This window comes from Phalacrocorax carbo, chromosome 28 (genome assembly GCF_963921805.1).
Source record: "Phalacrocorax carbo chromosome 28, bPhaCar2.1, whole genome shotgun sequence".
NCBI lineage: Eukaryota > Metazoa > Chordata > Aves > Suliformes > Phalacrocoracidae > Phalacrocorax > Phalacrocorax carbo.
The window spans coordinates 2,180,728-2,204,669 of NC_087540.1; the positions used below are offsets into that span (position 1 = coordinate 2,180,728).

The window sequence follows — 23,942 nt, forward strand, 5'->3', positions numbered from 1 at the left end:
GCTCTGAGCTGGGCCTTTGCCCTTGGAGTGGCTCCATGGGCATCCTCATCCCCACAGCTCGGGGGCTGCAGGCAGCCCGTGGGGAATGGCCAGAGTGGGCGGCAAACTCACGGTGGGGCCCAGCAGCTCTTCTTGGGCTGCGCAGAGCAGGAGCCCAAAGTGGGGAGAAGACAGGGAGGCAAAGAGGGAGAAGCTGCTGTTGAAGGAGAAGCGCACGAGCCCTGCTGCAAGTGACTGTCTGGAGGAGGGACGTGCTGCCAAGGTTTGCTCGTTTGGGCTGGCATGGAGTTAGTTTTCTTTACAGAAGCTAGTATGGGGCTATGTTTTGGATTTTGCTGGAAACAGTGCTGCGGATTCCGGGATGTTTTCGTTATTGCTTAGGCGTGCTTAGAAAGAGTCAAAGAGTTTTCTGCTTCTCACAGCTGCCCAGCAGCGAGTGGGATGGGGATGCACAAGAACGTGGGAGACAACGCAGCTGGGAAAGCAGAGCCCAAGTGACCAGAAGGATATTCCATCCCACGTGACATCGTGCTGAGCATCGAAAGCTGGGGGAAGCAGAAGGAAGGAGGTGGTGTTCGTACTGATGGAGTTTGTCTTACTCTTCCCAAGTGACAGCTGCAGATACCGAGGCCCTGCTGTCCTGGAGATGGCTAAACACCTGCCTGCTGGTGGGAAGTAGTGAGTGAATCCCTAGGTTTCCTTTGACTGGGCGTGTGGCTTCTTCTTTACATAATGAACTGCCTTTATCTCAACCCACGAGCTTTCTCCTGTTTCATCTCCTGATTCTTTCTACCATCCCACGTGGGGACAGCGACGGGGCATCTGGGTGGTGTTTAGTAGCCGGCTGGGGTTCAACCAGGATGCAAGGGGAGTCAGGAGGAAGCGAGGCAGCTCCTGCAGGTGCCCTTGCTTAGGCCACAGTTGGGAGGTGGCTGGGACAGCCCAGGGGCAAAGGTCGCCACTCAGGGCATTGGGTATAGAGGAGGGGTGAAGAACAACCAGGAGTCGACATTGCGATGCAACAGAGCTTTTATTGCAGGTGCAGGGGAGGAGGGAGTTGGGAGAAGAGCAGGGCCCTGTCGAGGGCCTTCCCCTGCCTCCTGGCAGTGGGCAGAGTGAGAGTGAGCATCAGCCGTGCTGCAGGAGCAGGCAGCCAGTGCGGGTCTCTGTCGTCAGGGGGCAGGGAGTCTTGAAGGGATGCTCAGGCGGGGGGCAGGAGGAAAGGCAGAGCAGGGCCCCAGGCAGGCACGAGTCATCCAAGCTCTGGAGCACAGCAAGGCCAGAGGCATGTCCTTCCACAGAGCACCATGTCGGGACGTAGCAGGGCCATTTCCAGAGCTGTCCTTCATCTGCAGCCGCACCCAGAGTGGGGCTTAGCAGGGCCCGCAGCTGCCACTGAGGTACCTGTGGCCTCGGCGCCAGCCGCCATATCCGCAGCTCCCGTAGCCTCCGTAGCCCCCATAAAGACCATAGCCTCCATAGCCTCCATAGCCTCCATAGCCTCCATAGCCACCAAGGCCTCCATAGCCACCAAGGCCTCCATAAGCCCCATAACCCCCAAAGCCTCCAAAACCACCACGGCCTCCAAAAGTGCCGCCGTAGCCCCCTGCCACGCCGGGCGCTCCTGCCGAGCCAACAACGCTGTACTGCGGGAAGGAGCTGAGGATGGGCCCGGGGAAGGTGACCACCGAGGCCGGGGGCTGGATCACCACCGTGGAGTCGGGGCACTGCCGCACACAGGGCTCGTTGGCGGTGTCAGCCAGCGGGGCCGGGGCGGCCACCCCACAGGGAGAGACACACAGGTTGGAGCAGGACATCTTTCAGGCAGACTCAGGGAACCCTGGAAAACACACCTGTGATCAGGGAAGGGTACGGGGAAGGGGCTGTGTTGAGGGATGCAGGGAGAGATGCCCAAGGATCTTCCAAGAGCTGGACTTACCCAGTTGATGAGGAGAGTCAAGCGGAGGAAGGTGGACAGAGTGCTGTGAAGGGCTCAGCTCTTTTATATGTATCCCAGTCTGCCCCAGGGCATCAGCCAAGGGGTGGGGGTGGAAAACACAGGTAATCACGAGATCAAGTAGAGAAGCGTCATGACACAGATAGCGATGCAAAATATTTATGGCTCTTTTCTATGTGGTTATTAGTGTGCAAATGGTCATTGGAGGGGATAGGGCTTACGAGAGGGATGAACTGCGATACTCATGTTGTATTTACAGTCCCTGATCTGTCCCTAATCCCCACACTTTGTTGACATTGAAGAGTCCTGACTATCCTAAAATGAGCATTGCAATCCTCTGCACAACCTGTCATTACCTCCCCTTTTACAAGCTGGTAAACTGGGGCACTGGGAGGTTTTGCAGAGGGAAAAGCCACTCCACACGCTCAGAGTGCCTCCCAAATGCCCACCATCTCCCAAAGCCATTGTCGACTGGGGTCCCTTCCAGGTAACAGGTCAGGGGCATCCCTCGGCCTTGGCCATCTCCATGGGCATGCTTGACATGGTGTGTTTGGGAGTGCCCAGTTAACAGCCATGCAAGAACCAGGGGCACTCTTTGATGTGTGGGGCAAAGACCCATACACCCGGGGCCTCAACACAAACGTGGCTGGGGAGTGGTGAGATCAGGAGGCAAGGTCGTGTGGGAGAGGAGACACGCACAGGGGAGCTGGAGGGCAGGAAGGGGACGCGGACACTCTCGGCTTCCATGGACACGTGTCTCTGAGCATGGTCCTCCTCAAGCTGCCTCTGGCGGGACTCAGCTACTCCGCTGGGCATTGAGGGCTGTGCCAGGAGAGGCTGGCCGAACACCTGCAGAGAGCCAGGCTGCATGTGTCCCCACAGGCACATGCGGAGGGACTCTGAGCACCGCTGGCTCTGGTGCGTGACTGGGCTGTTGCTGCGGGCTATGACTACAGGAGCAGCAGCGTGGTGCGAGGCAGTTGGGCACTCCATATCCTGAACGGTGCATGGGAGTCTTAGAGGTAGTCAAAGTGGGGGATTTCGGACAGATTGGGGTTTATTAGTGCTGTGACATCAGCTACCGCAGCACCTTGTCTTTCATGTAACCGTGTGTCATGGTCTGACCCTCCCATCACCCCTATCCTCTCCAAGGACTGTTGGCACACCTTTAACCGCATATAAAGAGGGATATAAATTTTTTCATCAGAATGTGTGTCATGACGCTTCTGCACTTGATCTCATGATTACCTGGGGTTTGCACCACCAAACGTGGCTGATGCCCTGGGGCAGACTGGGATACGTATAAAAGAGCTGAGCCCTTCACAGCACTCTGTCCACCTTCCTCCACTTGACTCTCCTCATCAACCGGGTAAGTCCAGCTCTTGGAAGATCCTTGGGCATCTCTCCCTGCATCCCTCAACACAGCCCCTTCCCCGTACCCTTCCCTTATCGCAGGTGTGTTTTCCAGGGTTCCCTGAGTCTGCCTGAAAGATGTCCTGCTCCAACCTGTGTGTCTCTCCCTGTGGGGTGGCCGCCCCGGCCCCGCTGGCTGACACCGCCAACGAGCCCTGTGTGCGGCAGTGCCCCGACTCCACGGTGGTGATCCAGCCCCCGGCCTCGGTGGTCACCTTCCCCGGGCCCATCCTCAGCTCCTTCCCGCAGTACAGCGTTGTTGGCTCGGCAGGAGCGCCCGGCGTGGCAGGGGGCTACGGCGGCACTTTTGGAGGCAGTGGTGGTTTTGGAGGCTTTGGGGGTTATGGGGCTTATGGAGGCCTTGGTGGCTATGGAGGCCTTGGTGGCTATGGAGGCTATGGAGGCTATGGAGGCTATGGAGGCTATGGTCTTTATGGGGGCTACGGAGGCTATGGGAGCTGCGGATATGGCGGCTGGCGCCGAGGCCACAGGTACCTCAGTGGCAGCTGCGGGCCCTGCTAAGCCCCACTCTGGGTGCGGCTGCAGATGAAGGACAGCTCTGGAAAAGGCCCTGCTACGTCCCGACATGGTGCTCTGTGGAAGGACATGCCTCTGGTCTTGCTGTGCTCCAGAGCTTGGATGACTCATGCCTGCCTGGGGCCCTGCTCTGCCTTTCCTCCTGCCCCCCGCCTGAGCATCCCTTCAAGACTCCCTGCCCCCTGACGACAGAGACCCGCACTGGCTGCCTGCTCCTGCAGCACGGCTGATGCTCACTCTCACTCTGCCCACTGCCAGGAGGCAGGGGAAGGCCCTCGACAGGGCCCTGCTCTTCTCCCAACTCCCTCCTCCCCTGCACCTGCAATAAAAGCTCTGTTGCATCGCAATGTCGACTCCTGGTTGTTCTTCACCCCTCCTCTATACCCAATGCCCTGAGTGGCGACCTTTGCCCCTGGGCTGTCCCAGCCACCTCCCAACTGTGGCCTAAGCAAGGGCACCTGCAGGAGCTGCCTCGCTTCCTCCTGACTCCCCTTGCATCCTGGTTGAACCCCAGCCGGCTACTAAACACCACCCAGATGCCCCGTCGCTGTCCCCACGTGGGATGGTAGAAAGAATCAGGAGATGAAACAGGAGAAAGCTCGTGGGTTGAGATAAAGGCAGTTCATTATGTAAAGAAGAAGCCACATGCCCAGTCAAAGGAAACCTAGGGATTCACTCACTACTTCCCACCAGCAGGCAGGTGTTTAGCCATCTCCAGGACAGCAGGGCCTCGGTATCTGCAGCTGTCACTTGGGAAGAGTAAGACAAACTCCATCAGTACGAACACCACCTCCTTCCTTCTGCTTCCCCCAGCTTTCGATGCTCAGCACGATGTCACGTGGGATGGAATATCCTTCTGGTCACTTGGGCTCTGCTTTCCCAGCTGCGTTGTCTCCCACGTTCTTGTGCATCCCCATCCCACTCGCTGCTGGGCAGCTGTGAGAAGCAGAAAACTCTTTGACTCTTTCTAAGCACGCCTAAGCAATAACGAAAACATCCCGGAATCCGCAGCACTGTTTCCAGCAAAATCCAAAACATAGCCCCATACTAGCTTCTGTAAAGAAAACTAACTCCATGCCAGCCCAAACGAGCAAACCTTGGCAGCACGTCCCTCCTCCAGACTGTCACTTGCAGCAGGGCTCGTGCGCTTCTCCTTCAACAGCAGCTTCTCCCTCTTTGCCTCCCTGTCTTCTCCCCACTTTGGGCTCCTGCTCTGCGCAGCCCAAGAAGAGCTGCTGGGCCCCACCGTGAGTTTGCCGCCCACTCTGGCCATTCCCCACGGGCTGCCTGCAGCCCCCGAGCTGTGGGGATGAGGATGCCCATGGAGCCACTCCAAGGGCAAAGGCCCAGCTCAGAGCCGCCTGGGAGGCCATGGCTCCAGAGGGGAGAGGGTGAGCAACCCCCAGCACCTCCCCAGATGCCTTGCCTCCATCCCCTCCACATTCCTGCACCCCTCCACCATTGCCTCATCCTGTTTTTCTGTCATCTTCCACTGCTCCTTGGAGCACTTCTGATGCTCTCTTGCCCCCAGTGCTTGACCAGAAGCTCTTCCCAGCACTCCCTGAATCACCCACCCACCGCCTGGGGACACGGCTCTGCCTGGAAACGACAAGAGAGCTGCCCACAGACTGCTGCTCTGGACAGACCTTTGATGGCCCTTGGCTGCCCTCCCTCACCAGCCAGCCCACTGAGCAGCCCACGCTGCCGCAACCCCCCAGAGCACCCACCCACAGCAGCTGTCATCGGGTCACCAGAACCCCCTTCCACCACTGTGCCCTCAGCAGACGTGCCGGGGCCATCGCGTGAGCCAGGACACGGTGGCTGGCCAAGAGTCAGTGCAGGGGAATCTTGGTAGATGTGAGCATGGGCAGAGACTGAAACACCTCGAGGCAAAGAGAAGTCGTGCAGCTTCAGTCAGGTGGTGGAAAAAACACCTGCCTGCTCGTGTGCTTTTGCTGCCCGTTTTCCCATCCTCGGTGTTCACACCTGCAGATGAGGCTTCTTTCTCTGAGCTCCCCAGCAGGGACCAACGTGCTGCCACACTGCCCTTCCCCATGGCTCTGGCTGGAGCCGTCTCTGCCCAAGACTACCTTGCCGTGCTGAGATGACTAGGGCAGAAGATACTTGGGGAAGGGAGGGATCTCAGGAGGGTAGGCCGTCCAACCTCCTGCTCTCAGAGCTTTGTGCTTCTTCTGACTGGATAGCCGTGGCCATTTCAAGGCTCTGAGAGGAAACTTGGGAAGGCTTGGCTGTGTCTGCCTTAGCCCTTCCCACCTCTAGGTGGGCACAGGGGCATGGCGATCGTGTGGCAGCAGCCCTGCACATGCAGTGGTCGTCTCCATTTCCCTGGATGTCCACATGTGGCTGATATCAAGGCAATAAAAGGAGGTAATGCCAGGCATGCTGGTTTTGCAGAGGATTTGGAAGAGCTTCTGCAAGGCACCTATGGCACTCTCCCATATTCAAGGTGGGCTTTGGGAAAGTACGGTGTTTATTGCTGGTGGGAGACCAGAGGAAGCTCTGTGGGATGTGCTCTACAAAACACAGCTGGGACTGTCATCATCAGTCACAGCACTCTGAGCAAGCTGCCCCAGTGCTCCAAGGCCACCACCATGGGAGACTCAGGCAGCCCCAACCAACACGTCCTGAGCTCTGGGGGAAGTGGGGAGTGAGAAGAAGGAAAGATGAAGGAAATCCAGGAGTCGACATTGCGATGCAACAGAGCTTTTATTGCAGGTGCAGGGGAGGAGGGAGTTGGGAGAAGAGCAGGGCCCTGTCGAGGGCCTTCCCCTGCCTCCTGGCAGTGGGCAGAGTGAGAGTGAGCATCAGCCGTGCTGCAGGAGCAGGCAGCCAGTGCGGGTCTCTGTCGTCAGGGGGCAGGGAGTCTTGAAGGGATGCTCAGGCGGGGGGCAGGAGGAAAGGCAGAGCAGGGCCCCAGGCAGGCACGAGTCATCCAAGCTCTGGAGCACAGCAAGGCCAGAGGCATGTCCTTCCACAGAGCACCATGTCGGGACGTAGCAGGGCCATTTCCAGAGCTGTCCTTCATCTGCAGCCGCACCCAGAGTGGGGCTTAGCAGGGCCCGCAGCTGCCACTGAGGTACCTGTGGCCTCGGCGCCAGCCGCCATATCCGCAGCTCCCGTAGCCTCCGTAGCCCCCATAAAGACCATAGCCTCCATAGCCTCCATAGCCTCCATAGCCTCCATAGCCACCAAGGCCTCCATAGCCACCAAGGCCTCCATAAGCCCCATAACCCCCAAAGCCTCCAAAACCACCACTGCCTCCAAAAGTGCCGCCGTAGCCCCCTGCCACGCCGGGCGCTCCTGCCGAGCCAACAACACTGTACTGCGGGAAGGAGCTGAGGATGGGCCCGGGGAAGGTGACCACTGAGGCCGGGGGCTGGATCACCACCGTGGAGTCGGGGCACTGCCGCACACAGGGCTCATTGGCGGTGTCAGCCAGCGGGGCCGGGGCGGCCACCCCACAGGGAGAGACACACAGGTTGGAGCAGGACATCTTTCAGGCAGACTCAGGGAACCCTGGAAAACACACCTGTGATCAGGGAAGGGTACGGGGAAGGGGCTGTGTTGAGGGATGCAGGGAGAGATGCCCAAGGATCTTCCAAGAGCTGGACTTACCCGGTTGATGAGGAGAGTCAAGCGGAGGAAGGTGGATAGAGTGCTGTGAAGGGCTCAGCTCTTTTATACGTATCCCAGTCTGCCCCAGGGCATCAGCCAAGGGTGGTGGTACAAACGCCATGTAATCATGCAAGCAAGCAGACAAGCTTAGTTACACAAAGAATGATGACTGACCTTTTTTTCTCTTTTTATTGGCCTTATTGGCGTGCAAATGTTCCATGGTTCAGTATAGTCGTAATACGAATGACAGACCATGACACACGGTTACATGAAAGACAAGGTGCTGCGGTAGCTGATGTCACAGCACTAATAAACCCCAATCTGTCCGAAATCCCCCACTTTGACTACCTCTAAGACTCCCATGCACCGTTCAGGATATGGAGTGCCCAACTGCCTCGCACCACGCTGCTGCTCCTGTAGTCATAGCCCGCAGCAACAGCCCAGTCACGCACCAGAGCCAGCGGTGCTCAGAGTCCCTCCGCATGTGCCTGTGGGGACACATGCAGCCTGGCTCTCTGCAGGTGTTCGGCCAGCCTCTCCTGGCACAGCCCTCAATGCCCAGCGGAGTAGCTGAGTCCCGCCAGAGGCAGCTTGAGGAGGACCATGCTCAGAGACACGTGTCCATGGAAGCCGAGAGTGTCCGCGTCCCCTTCCTGCCCTCCAGCTCCCCTGTGCGTGTCTCCTCTCCCACACGACCTTGCCTCCTGATCTCACCACTCCCCAGCCACGTTTGTGTTGAGGCCCCGGGTGTATGGGTCTTTGCCCCACACATCAAAGAGTGCCCCTGGTTCTTGCATGGCTGTTAACTGGGCACTCCCAAACACACCATGTCAAGCATGCCCATGGAGATGGCCAAGGCCGAGGGATGCCCCTGATCTGTTACCAGAAAAGGGCCCCAATCGACAAGGAATTTGCGAGATGGTAGGCATTTGGGAGGCACTCTGAGCGTGTGGAGTGGCTTTTGCTTTTCTCCAATGTCTCAGTGCCTCACTATTACAGCTTGTAAAAAAGATTTAATGATTAAAGAAATTACTGTGTAGAGGATTGCAAAGCACATCTTTAGGATAGTCAGGACTCTTCCATGTAAGCAAATTCTGGGGATTAGGGACACATCGGGATTTCTTGCTGCTGTTAGGTCAGCTATAGAAACCTCACGTCTATTATGTAATAGTGTGTTATGGTGTATCTCTCGCATCACCCCTATCCCCACCATGGTGCACTAACAACTCCAATAAAGAGGAATTAAATAGAACTGCATCTTTATCTGTCTCATGAACTTTGACTGCTGGATTTCACAGTGGGTTTTGCACCCCCACCCCTTGGCTGATGCCCTGGGGCAGACTGGGATACGTATAAAAGAGCTGAGCCCTTCACAGCACTCTATCCACCTTCCTCTGCTTGACTCTCCTCATCAACCGGGTAAGTCCAGCTCTTGGAAGATCCTTGGGCATCTCTCCCTGCATCCCTCAACACAGCCCCTTCCCCGTACCCTTCCCTGATCGCAGGTGTGATTTCCAGGGTTCCCTGAGTCTGCCTGAAAGATGTCCTGCTCCAACCTGTGTGTCTCTCCCTGTGGGGTGGCCGCCCCGGCCCCGCTGGCTGACACCGCCAACGAGCCCTGTGTGCGGCAGTGCCCCGACTCCACGGTGGTGATCCAGCCCCCGGCCTCAGTGGTCACCTTCCCCGGGCCCATCCTCAGCTCCTTCCCGCAGTACAGCGTTGTTGGCTCGGCAGGAGCGCCCGGCGTGGCAGGGGGCTACGGCGGCACTTTTGGAGGCCGTGGTGGTTTTGGAGGCTTTGGGGGTTATGGGGCTTATGGAGGCCTTGGTGGCTATGGAGGCCTTGGTGGCTATGGAGGCTATGGAGGCTATGGAGGCTATGGAGGCTATGGTCTTTATGGGGGCTACGGAGGCTACGGGAGCTGCGGATATGGCGGCTGGCGCCGAGGCCACAGGTACCTCAGTGGCAGCTGCGGGCCCTGCTAAGCCCCACTCTGGGTGCGGCTGCAGATGAAGGACAGCTCTGGAAAAGGCCCTGCTACGTCCCGACATGGTGCTCTGTGGAAGGACATGCCTCTGGCCTTGCTGTGCTCCAGAGCTTGGATGACTCGTGCCTGCCTGGGGCCCTGCTCTGCCTTTCCTCCTGCCCCCCGCCTGAGCATCCCTTCAAGACTCCCTGCCCCCTGACGACAGAGACCCGCACTGGCTGCCTGCTCCTGCAGCACGGCTGATGCTCACTCTCACTCTGCCCACTGCCAGGAGGCAGGGGAAGGCCCTCGACAGGGCCCTGCTCTTCTCCCAACTCCCTCCTCCCCTGCACCTGCAATAAAAGCTCTGTTGCATCGCAATGTCGACTCCTGGATTTCCTTCATCTTTCCTTCTTCTCACTCCCCACTTCCCCCAGAGCTCAGGACGTGTTGGTTGGGGCTGCCTGAGTCTCCCATGGTGGTGGCCTTGGAGCACTGGGGCAGCTTGCTCAGAGTGCTGTGACTGATGATGACAGTCCCAGCTGTGTTTTGTAGAGCACATCCCACAGAGCTTCCTCTGGTCTCCCACCAGCAATAAACACCGTACTTTCCCAAAGCCCACCTTGAATATGGGAGAGTGCCATAGGTGCCTTGCAGAAGCTCTTCCAAATCCTCTGCAAAACCAGCATGCCTGGCATTACCTCCTTTTATTGCCTTGATATCAGCCACATGTGGACATCCAGGGAAATGGAGACGACCACTGCATGTGCAGGGCTGCTGCCACACGATCGCCATGCCCCTGTGCCCACCTAGAGGTGGGAAGGGCTAAGGCAGACACAGCCAAGCCTTCCCAAGTTTCCTCTCAGAGCCTTGAAATGGCCACGGCTATCCAGTCAGAAGAAGCACAAAGCTCTGAGAGCAGGAGGTTGGACGGCCTACCCTCCTGAGATCCCTCCCTTCCCCAAGTATCTTCTGCCCTAGTCATCTCAGCACGGCAAGGTAGTCTTGGGCAGAGACGGCTCCAGCCAGAGCCATGGGGAAGGGCAGTGTGGCAGCACGTTGGTCCCTGCTGGGGAGCTCAGAGAAAGAAGCCTCATCTGCAGGTGTGAACACCGAGGATGGGAAAACGGGCAGCAAAAGCACACGAGCAGGCAGGTGTTTTTTCCACCACCTGACTGAAGCTGCACGACTTCTCTTTGCCTCGAGGTGTTTCAGTCTCTGCCCATGCTCACATCTACCAAGATTCCCCTGCACTGACTCTTGGCCAGCCACCGTGTCCTGGCTCACGCGATGGCCCCGGCACGTCTGCTGAGGGCACAGTGGTGGAAGGGGGTTCTGGTGACCCGATGACAGCTGCTGTGGGTGGGTGCTCTGGGGGGTTGCGGCAGCGTGGGCTGCTCAGTGGGCTGGCTGGTGAGGGAGGGCAGCCAAGGGCCATCAAAGGTCTGTCCAGAGCAGCAGTCTGTGGGCAGCTCTCTTGTCGTTTCCAGGCAGAGCCGTGTCCCCAGGCGGTGGGTGGGTGATTCAGGGAGTGCTGGGAAGAGCTTCTGGTCAAGCACTGGGGGCAAGAGAGCATCAGAAGTGCTCCAAGGAGCAGTGGAAGATGACAGAAAAACAGGATGAGGCAATGGTGGAGGGGTGCAGGAATGTGGAGGGGATGGAGGCAAGGCATCTGGGGAGGTGCTGGGGGTTGCTCACCCTCTCCCCTCTGGAGCCATGGCCTCCCAGGCGGCTCTGAGCTGGGCCTTTGCCCTTGGAGTGGCTCCATGGGCATCCTCATCCCCACAGCTCGGGGGCTGCAGGCAGCCCGTGGGGAATGGCCAGAGTGGGCGGCAAACTCACGGTGGGGCCCAGCAGCTCTTCTTGGGCTGCGCAGAGCAGGAGCCCAAAGTGGGGAGAAGACAGGGAGGCAAAGAGGGAGAAGCTGCTGTTGAAGGAGAAGCGCACGAGCCCTGCTGCAAGTGACAGTCTGGAGGAGGGACGTGCTGCCAAGGTTTGCTCGTTTGGGCTGGCATGGAGTTAGTTTTCTTTACAGAAGCTAGTATGGGGCTATGTTTTGGATTTTGCTGGAAACAGTGCTGCGGATTCCGGGATGTTTTCGTTATTGCTTAGGCGTGCTTAGAAAGAGTCAAAGAGTTTTCTGCTTCTCACAGCTGCCCAGCAGCGAGTGGGATGGGGATGCACAAGAACGTGGGAGACAACGCAGCTGGGAAAGCAGAGCCCAAGTGACCAGAAGGATATTCCATCCCACGTGACATCGTGCTGAGCATCGAAAGCTGGGGGAAGCAGAAGGAAGGAGGTGGTGTTCGTACTGATGGAGTTTGTCTTACTCTTCCCAAGTGACAGCTGCAGATACCGAGGCCCTGCTGTCCTGGAGATGGCTAAACACCTGCCTGCTGGTGGGAAGTAGTGAGTGAATCCCTAGGTTTCCTTTGACTGGGCATGTGGCTTCTTCTTTACATAATGAACTGCCTTTATCTCAACCCACGAGCTTTCTCCTGTTTCATCTCCTGATTCTTTCTACCATCCCACGTGGGGACAGCGACGGGGCATCTGGGTGGTGTTTAGTAGCCGGCTGGGGTTCAACCAGGATGCAAGGGGAGTCAGGAGGAAGCGAGGCAGCTCCTGCAGGTGCCCTTGCTTAGGCCACAGTTGGGAGGTGGCTGGGACAGCCCAGGGGCAAAGGTCGCCACTCAGGGCATTGGGTATAGAGGAGGGGTGAAGAACAACCAGGAGTCGACATTGCGATGCAACAGAGCTTTTATTGCAGGTGCAGGGGAGGAGGGAGTTGGGAGAAGAGCAGGGCCCTGTCGAGGGCCTTCCCCTGCCTCCTGGCAGTGGGCAGAGTGAGAGTGAGCATCAGCCGTGCTGCAGGAGCAGGCAGCCAGTGCGGGTCTCTGTCGTCAGGGGGCAGGGAGTCTTGAAGGGATGCTCAGGCGGGGGGCAGGAGGAAAGGCAGAGCAGGGTCCCAGGCAGGCATGAGTCATCCAAGCTCTGGAGCACAGCAAGGCCAGAGGCATGTCCTTCCACAGAGCACCATGTCGGGACGTAGCAGGGCCTTTTCCAGAGCTGTCCTTCATCTGCAGCCGCACCCAGAGTGGGGCTTAGCAGGGCCCGCAGCTGCCACTGAGGTACCTGTGGCCTCGGCGCCAGCCGCCATATCCGCAGCTCCCGTAGCCTCCGTAGCCCCCATAAAGACCATAGCCTCCATAGCCTCCATAGCCTCCATAGCCTCCATAGCCACCAAGGCCTCCATAGCCACCAAGGCCTCCATAAGCCCCATAACCCCCAAAGCCTCCAAAACCACCACGGCCTCCAAAAGTGCCGCCGTAGCCCCCTGCCACGCCGGGCGCTCCTGCCGAGCCAACAACGCTGTACTGCGGGAAGGAGCTGAGGATGGGCCCGGGGAAGGTGACCACCGAGGCCGGGGGCTGGATCACCACCGTGGAGTCGGGGCACTGCCGCACACAGGGCTCGTTGGCGGTGTCAGCCAGCGGGGCCGGGGCGGCCACCCCACAGGGAGAGACACACAGGTTGGAGCAGGACATCTTTCAGGCAGACTCAGGGAACCCTGGAAAACACACCTGCGATAAGGGAAGGGTACGGGGAAGGGGCTGTGTTGAGGGATGCAGGGAGAGATGCCCAAGGATCTTCCAAGAGCTGGACTTACCCGGTTGATGAGGAGAGTCAAGTGGAGGAAGGTGGACAGAGTGCTGTGAAGGGCTCAGCTCTTTTATACGTATCCCAGTCTGCCCCAGGGCATCAGCCACGTTTGGTGGTGCAAACCCCAGGTAATCATGAGATCAAGTGCAGAAGCGTCATGACACACATTCTGATGAAAAAATTTATATCCCTCTTTATATGCGGTTAAAGGTGTGCCAACAGTCCTTGGAGAGGATAGGGGTGATGGGAGGGTCAGACCATGACACACGGTTACATGAAAGACAAGGTGCTGCGGTAGCTGATGTCACAGCACTAATAAACCCCAATCTGTCCGAAATCCCCCACTTTGACTACCTCTAAGACTCCCATGCACCGTTCAGGATATGGAGTGCCCAACTGCCTCGCACCACGCTGCTGCTCCTGTAGTCATAGCCCGCAGCAACAGCCCAGTCACGCACCAGAGCCAGCGGTGCTCAGAGTCCCTCCGCATGTGCCTGTGGGGACACATGCAGCCTGGCTCTCTGCAGGTGTTCGGCCAGCCTCTCCTGGCACAGCCCTCAATGCCCAGCGGAGTAGCTGAGTCCCGCCAGAGGCAGCTTGAGGAGGACCATGCTCAGAGACACGTGTCCATGGAAGCCGAGAGTGTCCGCGTCCCCTTCCTGCCCTCCAGCTCCCCTGTGCGTGTCTCCTCTCCCACACGACCTTGCCTCCTGATCTCACCACTCCCCAGCCACGTTTGTGTTGAGGCCCCGGGTGTATGGGTCTTTGCCCCACACATCAAAGAGTGCCCCTGGTTCTTGCATGGCTGTTAACTGGGCACTCCCAAACACACCATGTCAAGCATGCCCATGGAGATGGCCAAGGCCGAGGGATGCCCCTGACCTGTTACCTGGAAGGGACCCCAGTCGACAATGGCTTTGGGAGATGGTGGGCATTTGGGAGGCACTCTGAGCGTGTGGAGTGGCTTTTCCCTCTGCAAAACCTCCCAGTGCCCCAGTTTACCGGCTTGTAAAAGGGGAGGTAATGACAGGTTGTGCAGAGGATTGCAATGCTCATTTTAGGATAGTCAGGACTCTTCAATGTCAACAAAGTGTGGGGATTAGGGACAGATCAGGGACTGTAAATACAACATGAGTATCGCAGTTCATCCCTCTCGTAAGCCCTATCCCCTCCAATGACCATTTGCACACTAATAACCACATAGAAAAGAGCCATAAATATTTTGCATCGCTATCTGTGTCATGACGCTTCTCTACTTGATCTCGTGATTACCTGTGTTTTCCACCCCCACCCTTTGGCTGATGCCCTGGGGCAGACTGGGATACATATAAAAGAGCTGAGCCCTTCACAGCACTCTGTCCACCTTCCTCCGCTTGACTCTCCTCATCAACTGGGTAAGTCCAGCTCTTGGAAGATCCTTGGGCATCTCTCCCTGCATCCCTCAACACAGCCCCTTCCCCGTACCCTTCCCTGATCACAGGTGTGTTTTCCAGGGTTCCCTGAGTCTGCCTGAAAGATGTCCTGCTCCAACCTGTGTGTCTCTCCCTGTGGGGTGGCCGCCCCGGCCCCGCTGGCTGACACCGCCAACGAGCCCTGTGTGCGGCAGTGCCCCGACTCCACGGTGGTGATCCAGCCCCCGGCCTCGGTGGTCACCTTCCCCGGGCCCATCCTCAGCTCCTTCCCGCAGTACAGCGTTGTTGGCTCGGCAGGAGCGCCCGGCGTGGCAGGGGGCTACGGCGGCACTTTTGGAGGCCGTGGTGGTTTTGGAGGCTTTGGGGGTTATGGGGCTTATGGAGGCCTTGGTGGCTATGGAGGCCTTGGTGGCTATGGAGGCTATGGAGGCTATGGAGGCTATGGAGGCTATGGTCTTTATGGGGGCTACGGAGGCTACGGGAGCTGCGGATATGGCGGCTGGCGCCGAGGCCACAGGTACCTCAGTGGCAGCTGCGGGCCCTGCTAAGCCCCACTCTGGGTGCGGCTGCAGATGAAGGACAGCTCTGGAAATGGCCCTGCTACGTCCCGACATGGTGCTCTGTGGAAGGACATGCCTCTGGCCTTGCTGTGCTCCAGAGCTTGGATGACTCGTGCCTGCCTGGGGCCCTGCTCTGCCTTTCCTCCTGCCCCCCGCCTGAGCATCCCTTCAAGACTCCCTGCCCCCTGACGACAGAGACCCGCACTGGCTGCCTGCTCCTGCAGCACGGCTGATGCTCACTCTCACTCTGCCCACTGCCAGGAGGCAGGGGAAGGCCCTCGACAGGGCCCTGCTCTTCTCCCAACTCCCTCCTCCCCTGCACCTGCAATAAAAGCTCTGTTGCATCGCAATGTCGACTCCTGGATTTCCTTCATCTTTCCTTCTTCTCACTCCCCACTTCCCCCAGAGCTCAGGACGTGTTGGTTGGGGCTGCCTGAGTCTCCCATGGTGGTGGCCTTGGAGCACTGGGGCAGCTTGCTCAGAGTGCTGTGACTGATGATGACAGTCCCAGCTGTGTTTTGTAGAGCACATCCCACAGAGCTTCCTCTGGTCTCCCACCAGCAATAAACACCGTACTTTCCCAAAGCCCACCTTGAATATGGGAGAGTGCCATAGGTGCCTTGCAGAAGCTCTTCCAAATCCTCTGCAAAACCAGCATGCCTGGCATTACCTCCTTTTATTGCCTTGATATCAGCCACATGTGGACATCCAGGGAAATGGAGACGACCACTGCATGTGCAGGGCTGCTGCCACACGATCGCCATGCCCCTGTGCCCACCTAGAGGTGGGAAGGGCTAAGGCAGACACAGCCAGGCCTTCCCAAGTTTCCTCTCAGAGCCTTGAAATGGCCACGGCTATCCAGTCAGAAGAAGCACAAAGCTCTGAGAGCAGGAGGTTGGACGGCCTACCCTCCTGAGATCCCTCCCTTCCCCAAGTATCTTCTGCCCTAGTCATCTCAGCACGGCAAGGTAGTCTTGGGCAGAGACGGCTCCAGCCAGAGCCATGGGGAAGGGCAGTGTGGCAGCACGTTGGTCCCTGCTGGGGAGCTCAGAGAAAGAAGCCTCATCTGCAGGTGTGAACACCGAGGATGGGAAAACGGGCAGCAAAAGCACACGAGCAGGCAGGTGTTTTTTCCACCACCTGACTGAAGCTGCACGACTTCTCTTTGCCTCGAGGTGTTTCAGTCTCTGCCCATGCTCACATCTACCAAGATTCCCCTGCACTGACTCTTGGCCAGCCACCGTGTCCTGGCTCACGCGATGGCCCCGGCACGTCTGCTGAGGGCACAGTGGTGGAAGGGGGTTCTGGTGACCCGATGACAGCTGCTGTGGGTGGGTGCTCTGGGGGGTTGCGGCAGCGTGGGCTGCTCAGTGGGCTGGCTGGTGAGGGAGGGCAGCCAAGGGCCATCAAAGGTCTGTCCAGAGCAGCAGTCTGTGGGCAGCTCTCTTGTCGTTTCCAGGCAGAGCCGTGTCCCCAGGCGGTGGGTGGGTGATTCAGGGAGTGCTGGGAAGAGCTTCTGGTCAAGCACTGGGGGCAAGAGAGCATCAGAAGTGCTCCAAGGAGCAGTGGAAGATGACAGAAAAACAGGATGAGGCAATGGTGGAGGGGTGCAGGAATGTGGAGGGGATGGAGGCAAGGCATCTGGGGAGGTGCTGGGGGTTGCTCACCCTCTCCCCTCTGGAGCCATGGCCTCCCAGGCGGCTCTGAGCTGGGCCTTTGCCCTTGGAGTGGCTCCATGGGCATCCTCATCCCCACAGCTCGGGGGCTGCAGGCAGCCCGTGGGGAATGGCCAGAGTGGGCGGCAAACTCACGGTGGGGCCCAGCAGCTCTTCTTGGGCTGCGCAGAGCAGGAGCCCAAAGTGGGGAGAAGACAGGGAGGCAAAGAGGGAGAAGCTGCTGTTGAAGGAGAAGCGCACGAGCCCTGCTGCAAGTGACTGTCTGGAGGAGGGACGTGCTGCCAAGGTTTGCTCGTTTGGGCTGGCATGGAGTTAGTTTTCTTTACAGAAGCTAGTATGGGGCTATGTTTTGGATTTTGCTGGAAACAGTGCTGCGGATTCCGGGATGTTTTCGTTATTGCTTAGGCGTGCTTAGAAAGAGTCAAAGAGTTTTCTGCTTCTCACAGCTGCCCAGCAGCGAGTGGGATGGGGATGCACAAGAACGTGGGAGACAATGCAGCTGGGAAAGCAGAGCCCAAGTGACCAGAAGGATATTCCATCCCACGTGACATCGTGCTGAGCATCGAAAGCTGGGGGAAGCAGAAGGAAGGAGGTGGTGTTCGTACTGATGGAGTTTGTCTTACTCTTCCCAAGTAACTTTTGCTGATCACAGAATCACAGTATCACAGAATCACAGAGCGGTTGGAAGGGACCTCTGGGGATCATCTTGGGTAATGTCCCTGCTTGAGCAAGTACACCTAGAGCAGGCGGCACAGCATCACATCCAGGTGGGTTTTTAATGTTTCCAGGGAAGGAGACTGCACAACCTCTCTGGGCATCCTGTTTCACTGCTCTGTCATCCTCACTATAAAGAAGTCTTTCCTCATTTTGAGGTGAAACTACCTGTGTTTCAACTTGTGCCCATTGCCATTGTCCTGTTATAGCACACTATTGAAAAGAGCCTTGTCCCATTGTCCTGGCACCCTCCCTTTAGATATTTATAGGTGTTGATGAAATCCCCCCTCAGTTTTCTCTCCTCCAGGCTGAACAAACCCAGGTCTCTCAGCCTTTCCTCATCAGGGAGATGGTCCAGTCCCCTGATCATCTCCGTAGCTCTCCGCCGGACTTGCTCCAGCAGTTGCCTGTCCTTAAACTGGGGGTCCCAAAACTGGACACAGTACTTCAAATGTGGTCTCACTAGAGCAGAGTAGCATGGGAGTATACACCCTCTTGACCTCCTGGCCACACTCCTTTTAATGCACCCCAGGACACCGTTGGCCTTCTTGGCCCCAAGGGCACGGTTCTGGCTCAGGGTCACCTTGCTGCCCCCCAGCACCCCCAGGGCCTTCTCAGCAGAGCTGCTTTCTAGTAGTTCAGCCCCTAACCTGTACTGGTGCGGGGGGTTGTTCTTCCCCAGGTGCAGGACCTTGCACTTGCTCTTCTTGAATTTCATGAGGTTCCCTTCAGCCCAGCTCTCCAGCCTGTCCAGGCCTTGTTGAATTGCAGCACACCCTTCTGGTGTATCAGCCACTCCTCCCAGCTTGGTATCGTCAGCAAACTTGCTGAGGTTACACTCTATCCCATCATCCAAGTCACTGATGAATATGTTGAACAGGGCTGGACCCAGCACAGACCCCTGGGGAACACCACCAGTGACAGGCCTCCATCTAGACTCTGCTCCATTGATCACAACATTCTGAGTTCTGTTGTTGAGACAGTTACCAGTCCATCTCACTGTACACTCATCCAACCCACACTTCCTTAGCTTGCCTGTGAGGATGTTATGGGAGAGTGTTGAATGCTTTACTGAGTCAAGACAGACAACATCCACTGCTCTCCCTTCATCGACCCAGCCAGTCACACCATCATAGAAGGCTGTCAGGTTAGTCAAGCATGATCTGCCCTTGGTGATTCCATGTTGGCTATTTCTGATAACCTTCTTGTCCTCTACATGCCTGGAGATGACCTCCAGAATGAACTGATCCATCACCTTTCCAGGGACAGAGGTGAGGCTGACTGGCCTAGAGTTCCCCAGGTCCTCCTTCTTGCCCTTTATTAAGATTGGAGTGACATTTGCTGTCCTCCAGTCCTTGGGAACCTCTCCTGTCCTCCATGACCTTTCAAAGATGATGCAGAGGGGCTCGGCAAGAACATCCGCCAGCTCCCTCAGCACTTGCGGGTGCATCCCATTGGGGCCCATGGATTTGCGAGGATCCAGTTTGCACAGGTGATCTCTGACCCGATCCTCCTCAATCAATGGTAAGCCTTCCGTTCTCCAAATGTTTCCTCTTTTTTCTTGGGGCTGAGATGATAGAGGGCCAGCATTAGCAGTAAAAATGAGGCAAAGAAGGCATTCAGTAACTCCACCTTCTCTGCATCATGCGTCACCAGGGCCTCTTCCTTGTTCAGCAGTGGGTCTGCTGTATCCCCAGTCTTCCTTTTACTGCTGATGTATTTAAAGAAGCCCTTCTTGTTATCTTTAACTTGCATTGCCAGATTTAATTCTAAGTGGGCCTTGGCCTTCCTTGTCGCACCTCTGCATACCCTGACAACATTCCTATATTCCTCCCAAGTGGCCAGTCCCTTTTTCCACATACTGTGGACATCCCTTTTCCATTTGAGTTTCACAAGAAGCTCCTTGCTGATCCATGTGGGTCTCCTGGCTCCTCTGTCTGACTGCTTCCTCCTGGGAATGCATTGATCTTGAGCTCAGAGGAAGTGGTCCTTGAATACTGCCCAGCTGTCTTGGACCTCTCTGCCTTCCAGAGCCCTAGCCCATGGGATTGCTCCTATCAGGTCTTTGAATAGGCCACAGCTGGCCTTCTTGAAGTCCAAGGCTGTAACCCTACTTGTTGCCCAGCTTCTACCTTGCAGTATCCTAAACTCGACCATCTCATGGTCACTGCAGCCAAGGCCACCCCAACTCTCACATCCTCAACCTGCTCTTCCTTGTTTGTTAGTGTAAGGTCGAGCAGCATATCTCAACTTATTGGCTCCTCAACCAGCTGCATCCAAAGGTTGTCCTCAGAGTTCTGCAAAAACATTCTGGATCGTGTATGGCTGGCCATGATCCTTTTCCAGAAAATATGAGGGTGGTTGAAGTCCCCCATGAGAACCAAAGACTGCGATTGTGAGGCTAATTCCAGCTGACTGTGGAAAGCTTCATCAAATTCCTCCTATTAATTATATGGACTGTAGAAAACAGCCACAATAGGTGAAGAAGCCCTGCTGTCCTGGAGATGGCTAAACACCTGCCTGCTGGTGGGAAGTAGTGAGAGAAACTCTCCTTTTCCATTGCTTCTGTGCGCAACTTTACATAATAACCTGCCTTCATATCAAACTACGAGCTTTCTCCCGTTTCATCTTCCGATTCTTTCTACCATCCCTCGTGGGGACAGCGACGGGGCATCTGGGTGGTGTTTAGTAGCCGGCTGGGGTTCAACCAGGATGCAAGGGGAGTCAGGAGGAAGCGAGGCAGCTCCTGCAGGTGCCCTTGCTTAGGCCACAGTTGGGAGGTGGCTGGGACAGCCCAGGGGCAAAGGTCGCCACTCAGGGCATTGGGTATAGAGGAGGGGTGAAGAACAACCAGGAGTCGACATTGCGATGCAACAGAGCTTTTATTGCAGGTGCAGGGGAGGAGGGAGTTGGGAGAAGAGCAGGGCCCTGTCGAGGGCCTTCCCCTGCCTCCTGGCAGTGGGCAGAGTGAGAGTGAGCATCAGCCGTGCTGCAGGAGCAGGCAGCCAGTGCGGGTCTCTGTCGTCAGGGGGCAGGGAGTCTTGAAGGGATGCTCAGGCGGGGGGCAGGAGGAAAGGCAGAGCAGGGCCCCAGGCAGGCACGAGTCATCCAAGCTCTGGAGCACAGCAAGGCCAGAGGCATGTCCTTCCACAGAGCACCATGTCGGGACGTAGCAGGGCCATTTCCAGAGCTGTCCTTCATCTGCAGCCGCACCCAGAGTGGGGCTTAGCAGGGCCCGCAGCTGCCACTGAGGTACCTGTGGCCTCGGCGCCAGCCGCCATATCCGCAGCTCCCATAGCCTCCGTAGCCCCCATAAAGACCATAGCCTCCATAGCCTCCATAGCCTCCATAGCCTCCATAGCCACCAAGGCCTCCATAGCCACCAAGGCCTCCATAAGCCCCATAACCCCCAAAGCCTCCAAAACCACCACTGCCTCCAAAAGTGCCGCCGTAGCCCCCTGCCACGCCGGGCGCTCCTGCCGAGCCAACAACGCTGTACTGCGGGAAGGAGCTGAGGATGGGCCCGGGGAAGGTGACCACCGAGGCCGGGGGCTGGATCACCACCGTGGAGTCGGGGCACTGCCGCACACAGGGCTCGTTGGCGGTGTCAGCCAGCGGGGCCGGGGCGGCCACCCCACAGGGAGAGACACACAGGTTGGAGCAGGACATCTTTCAGGCAGACTCAGGGAACCCTGGAAATCACACCTGTGATCAGGGAAGGGTACGGGGAAGGGGCTGTGTTGAGGGATGCAGGGAGAGATGCCCAAGGATCTTCCAAGAGCTGGACTTACCCGGTTGATGAGGAGAGTCAAGCGGAGGAAGGTGGATAGAGTGCTGTGAAGGGCTCAGCTCTTTTATACATGTCCCAGTCTGCCCCAGGGCATCAGCCAAGGGGTGGGGGTGGAAAACACAGGTAATCACGAGATCAAGTAGAGAAGCGTCATGACACAGATAGCGATGCAAAATATTTATGGCTCTTTTCTATGTGGTTATTAGTGTGCAAATGGTCATTGGAGGGGATAGGGCTTACGAGAGGGATGAACTGCGATACTCATGTTGTATTTACAGTCCCTGATCTGTCCCTAATCCCCACACTTTGTTGACATTGAAGAGTCCTGACTATCCTAAAATGAGCATTGCAATCCTCTGCACAACCTGTCATTACCTCCCCTTTTACAAGCCGGTAAACTGGGGCACTGGGAGGTTTTGCAGAGGGAAAAGCCACTCCACACGCTCAGAGTGCCTCCCAAATGACTACCATCTCCCAAAGCCATTGTCGACTGGGGTCCCTTCCAGGTAACAGGTCAGGGGCATCCCTCGGCCTTGGCCATCTCCATGGCCATGCTTGACATGGTGTGTTTGGGAGTGCCCAGTTAACAGCCATGCAAGAACCAGGGGCACTCTTTGATGTGTGGGGCAAAGACCCATACACCCGGGGCCTCAACACAAACGTGGCTGGGGAGTGGTGAGATCAGGAGGCAAGGTCGTGTGGGAGAGGAGACACGCACAGGGGAGCTGGAGGGCAGGAAGGGGACGCGGACACTCTCGGCTTCCATGGACACGTGTCTCTGAGCATGGTCCTCCTCAAGCTGCCTCTGGCGGGACTCAGCTACTCCGCTGGGCATTGAGGGCTGTGCCAGGAGAGGCTGGCCGAACACCTGCAGAGAGCCAGGCTGCATGTGTCCCCACAGGCACATGCGGAGGGACTCTGAGCACCGCTGGCTCTGGTGCGTGACTGGGCTGTTGCTGCGGGCTATGACTACAGGAGCAGCAGCGTGGTGCGAGGCGGTTGGGCACGCCATATCCTGAACGGTGCATGGGAGTCTTAGAGGTAGTCAAAGTGGGGGATTTCGGACAGATTGGGGTTTATTAGTGCTGTGACATCAGCTACCGCAGCACCTTGTCTTTCATGTAACCGTGTGTCATGGTCTGACCCTCCCATCACCCCTATCCTCTCCAAGGACTGTTGGCACACCTTTAACCGCATATAAAGAGGGATATAAATTTTTTCATCAGAATGTGTGTCATGACGCTTCTCCACTTGATCTCATGATTACCTGGGGTTTGCGCCACCAAACGTGGCTGATGCCCTGGGGCAGACTGGGATACGTATAAAAGAGCTGAGCCCTTCACAGCACTCTGTCCACCTTCCTCCACTTGACTCTCCTCATCAACCGGGTAAGTCCAGCTCTTGGAAGATCCTTGGGCATCTCTCCCTGCATCCCTCAACACAGCCCCTTCCCCGTACCCTTCCCTGATCGCAGGTGTGATTTCCAGGGTTCCCTGAGTCTGCCTGAAAGATGTCCTGCTCCAACCTGTGTGTCTCTCCCTGTGGGGTGGCCGCCCCGGCCCCGCTGGCTGACACCGCCAACGAGCCCTGTGTGCGGCAGTGCCCCGACTCCACGGTGGTGATCCAGCCCCCGGCCTCGGTGGTCACCTTCCCCGGGCCCATCCTCAGCTCCTTCCCGCAGTACAGCGTTGTTGGCTCGGCAGGAGCGCCCGGCGTGGCAGGGGGCTACGGCGGCACTTTTGGAGGCAGTGGTGGTTTTGGAGGCTTTGGGGGTTATGGGGCTTATGGAGGCCTTGGTGGCTATGGAGGCCTTGGTGGCTATGGAGGCTATGGAGGCTATGGAGGCTATGGAGGCTATGGTCTTTATGGGGGCTACGGAGGCTACGGGAGCTGCGGATATGGCGGCTGGCGCCGAGGCCACAGGTACCTCAGTGGCAGCTGCGGGCCCTGCTAAGCCCCACTCTGCGTGCGGCTGCAGATGAAGGACAGCTCTGGAAAAGGCCCTGCTACGTCCCGACATGGTGCTCTGTGGAAGGACATGCCTCTGGCCTTGCTGTGCTCCAGAGCTTGGATGACTCGTGCCTGCCTGGGGCCCTGCTCTGCCTTTCCTCCTGCCCCCCGCCTGAGCATCCCTTCAAGACTCCCTGCCCCCTGACGACAGAGACCCGCACTGGCTGCCTGCTCCTGCAGCACGGCTGATGCTCACTCTCACTCTGCCTACTGCCAGGAGGCAGGGGAAGGCCCTCGACAGGGCCCTGCTCTTCTCCCAACTCCCTCCTCCCCTGCACCTGCAATAAAAGCTCTGTTGCATCGCAATGTCGACTCCTGGTTGTTCTTCACCCCTCCTCTATACCCAATGCCCTGAGTGGCGACCTTTGCCCCTGGGCTGTCCCAGCCACCTCCCAACTGTGGCCTAAGCAAGGGCACCTGCAGGAGCTGCCTCGCTTCCTCCTGACTCCCCTTGCATCCTGGTTGAACCCCAGCCGGCTACTAAACACCACCCAGATGCCCCGTCGCTGTCCCCACGTGGGATGGTAGAAAGAATCAGGAGATGAAACAGGAGAAAGCTCGTGGGTTGAGATAAAGGCAGTTCATTATGTAAAGAAGAAGCCACATGC

The 23,942-nt window shown here is 57.5% G+C and overlaps 8 protein-coding genes across 16 annotated transcripts; 4 read left to right on the top strand and 4 right to left on the bottom strand.

The window, feature by feature from the left end:
• Positions 1-1,373: 1,373 nt before the first annotated feature.
• On the bottom strand, positions 1,374-1,817 carry LOC135318107 (claw keratin-like). 2 transcript variants are annotated; one of them, XM_064474950.1, is made up of 2 exons: positions 1,556-1,817; positions 1,374-1,519 (listed from the first exon to the last, which is right to left on the bottom strand). In XM_064474950.1, the coding sequence occupies exons 1-2, from the start codon at positions 1,815-1,817 to the stop codon at positions 1,374-1,376; spliced, it is 408 nt and encodes a 135-aa protein (XP_064331020.1). The 2 variants fall into 2 exon arrangements, with proteins under 2 accessions (XP_064331020.1, XP_064331019.1); XM_064474949.1 differs by having other exon boundaries at positions 1,374-1,817.
• A 1,631-nt stretch (positions 1,818-3,448) lies between these two features.
• Positions 3,449-3,892, top strand: LOC135318098 (claw keratin-like). 2 transcript variants are annotated; one of them, XM_064474932.1, is made up of 2 exons: positions 3,449-3,710; positions 3,747-3,892. In XM_064474932.1, the coding sequence occupies exons 1-2, from the start codon at positions 3,449-3,451 to the stop codon at positions 3,890-3,892; spliced, it is 408 nt and encodes a 135-aa protein (XP_064331002.1). The 2 variants fall into 2 exon arrangements, with proteins under 2 accessions (XP_064331002.1, XP_064331001.1); XM_064474931.1 differs by having other exon boundaries at positions 3,449-3,892.
• Positions 3,893-6,977: 3,085 nt separating this feature from the next.
• LOC135318097 (claw keratin-like) lies at positions 6,978-7,421 on the bottom strand. Of its 2 annotated transcripts, XM_064474930.1 has the most exons (2): positions 7,160-7,421; positions 6,978-7,123 (listed from the first exon to the last, which is right to left on the bottom strand). In XM_064474930.1, exons 1-2 carry the CDS (start codon positions 7,419-7,421, stop codon positions 6,978-6,980), a joined length of 408 nt encoding a protein of 135 aa, XP_064331000.1. The 2 variants fall into 2 exon arrangements, with proteins under 2 accessions (XP_064331000.1, XP_064330999.1); XM_064474929.1 differs by having other exon boundaries at positions 6,978-7,421.
• A 1,663-nt stretch (positions 7,422-9,084) lies between these two features.
• LOC135318001 (claw keratin-like) lies at positions 9,085-9,528 on the top strand. 2 transcript variants are annotated; one of them, XM_064474759.1, is made up of 2 exons: positions 9,085-9,346; positions 9,383-9,528. In XM_064474759.1, exons 1-2 carry the CDS (start codon positions 9,085-9,087, stop codon positions 9,526-9,528), a joined length of 408 nt encoding a protein of 135 aa, XP_064330829.1. The 2 variants fall into 2 exon arrangements, with proteins under 2 accessions (XP_064330829.1, XP_064330828.1); XM_064474758.1 differs by having other exon boundaries at positions 9,085-9,528.
• A 3,085-nt stretch (positions 9,529-12,613) lies between these two features.
• On the bottom strand, positions 12,614-13,057 carry LOC135317999 (claw keratin-like). Of its 2 annotated transcripts, XM_064474755.1 has the most exons (2): positions 12,796-13,057; positions 12,614-12,759 (listed from the first exon to the last, which is right to left on the bottom strand). In XM_064474755.1, exons 1-2 carry the CDS (start codon positions 13,055-13,057, stop codon positions 12,614-12,616), a joined length of 408 nt encoding a protein of 135 aa, XP_064330825.1. The 2 variants fall into 2 exon arrangements, with proteins under 2 accessions (XP_064330825.1, XP_064330824.1); XM_064474754.1 differs by having other exon boundaries at positions 12,614-13,057.
• Positions 13,058-14,688: 1,631 nt separating this feature from the next.
• Positions 14,689-15,132, top strand: LOC135317998 (claw keratin-like). Of its 2 annotated transcripts, XM_064474752.1 has the most exons (2): positions 14,689-14,950; positions 14,987-15,132. In XM_064474752.1, the coding sequence occupies exons 1-2, from the start codon at positions 14,689-14,691 to the stop codon at positions 15,130-15,132; spliced, it is 408 nt and encodes a 135-aa protein (XP_064330822.1). The 2 variants fall into 2 exon arrangements, with proteins under 2 accessions (XP_064330822.1, XP_064330821.1); XM_064474751.1 differs by having other exon boundaries at positions 14,689-15,132.
• A 5,627-nt stretch (positions 15,133-20,759) lies between these two features.
• Positions 20,760-21,203, bottom strand: LOC135318000 (claw keratin-like). Of its 2 annotated transcripts, XM_064474757.1 has the most exons (2): positions 20,942-21,203; positions 20,760-20,905 (listed from the first exon to the last, which is right to left on the bottom strand). In XM_064474757.1, exons 1-2 carry the CDS (start codon positions 21,201-21,203, stop codon positions 20,760-20,762), a joined length of 408 nt encoding a protein of 135 aa, XP_064330827.1. The 2 variants fall into 2 exon arrangements, with proteins under 2 accessions (XP_064330827.1, XP_064330826.1); XM_064474756.1 differs by having other exon boundaries at positions 20,760-21,203.
• Positions 21,204-22,834: 1,631 nt separating this feature from the next.
• Positions 22,835-23,278, top strand: LOC135318095 (claw keratin-like). 2 transcript variants are annotated; one of them, XM_064474927.1, is made up of 2 exons: positions 22,835-23,096; positions 23,133-23,278. In XM_064474927.1, exons 1-2 carry the CDS (start codon positions 22,835-22,837, stop codon positions 23,276-23,278), a joined length of 408 nt encoding a protein of 135 aa, XP_064330997.1. The 2 variants fall into 2 exon arrangements, with proteins under 2 accessions (XP_064330997.1, XP_064330996.1); XM_064474926.1 differs by having other exon boundaries at positions 22,835-23,278.
• The last annotated feature ends 664 nt before the right edge of the window (positions 23,279-23,942 follow it).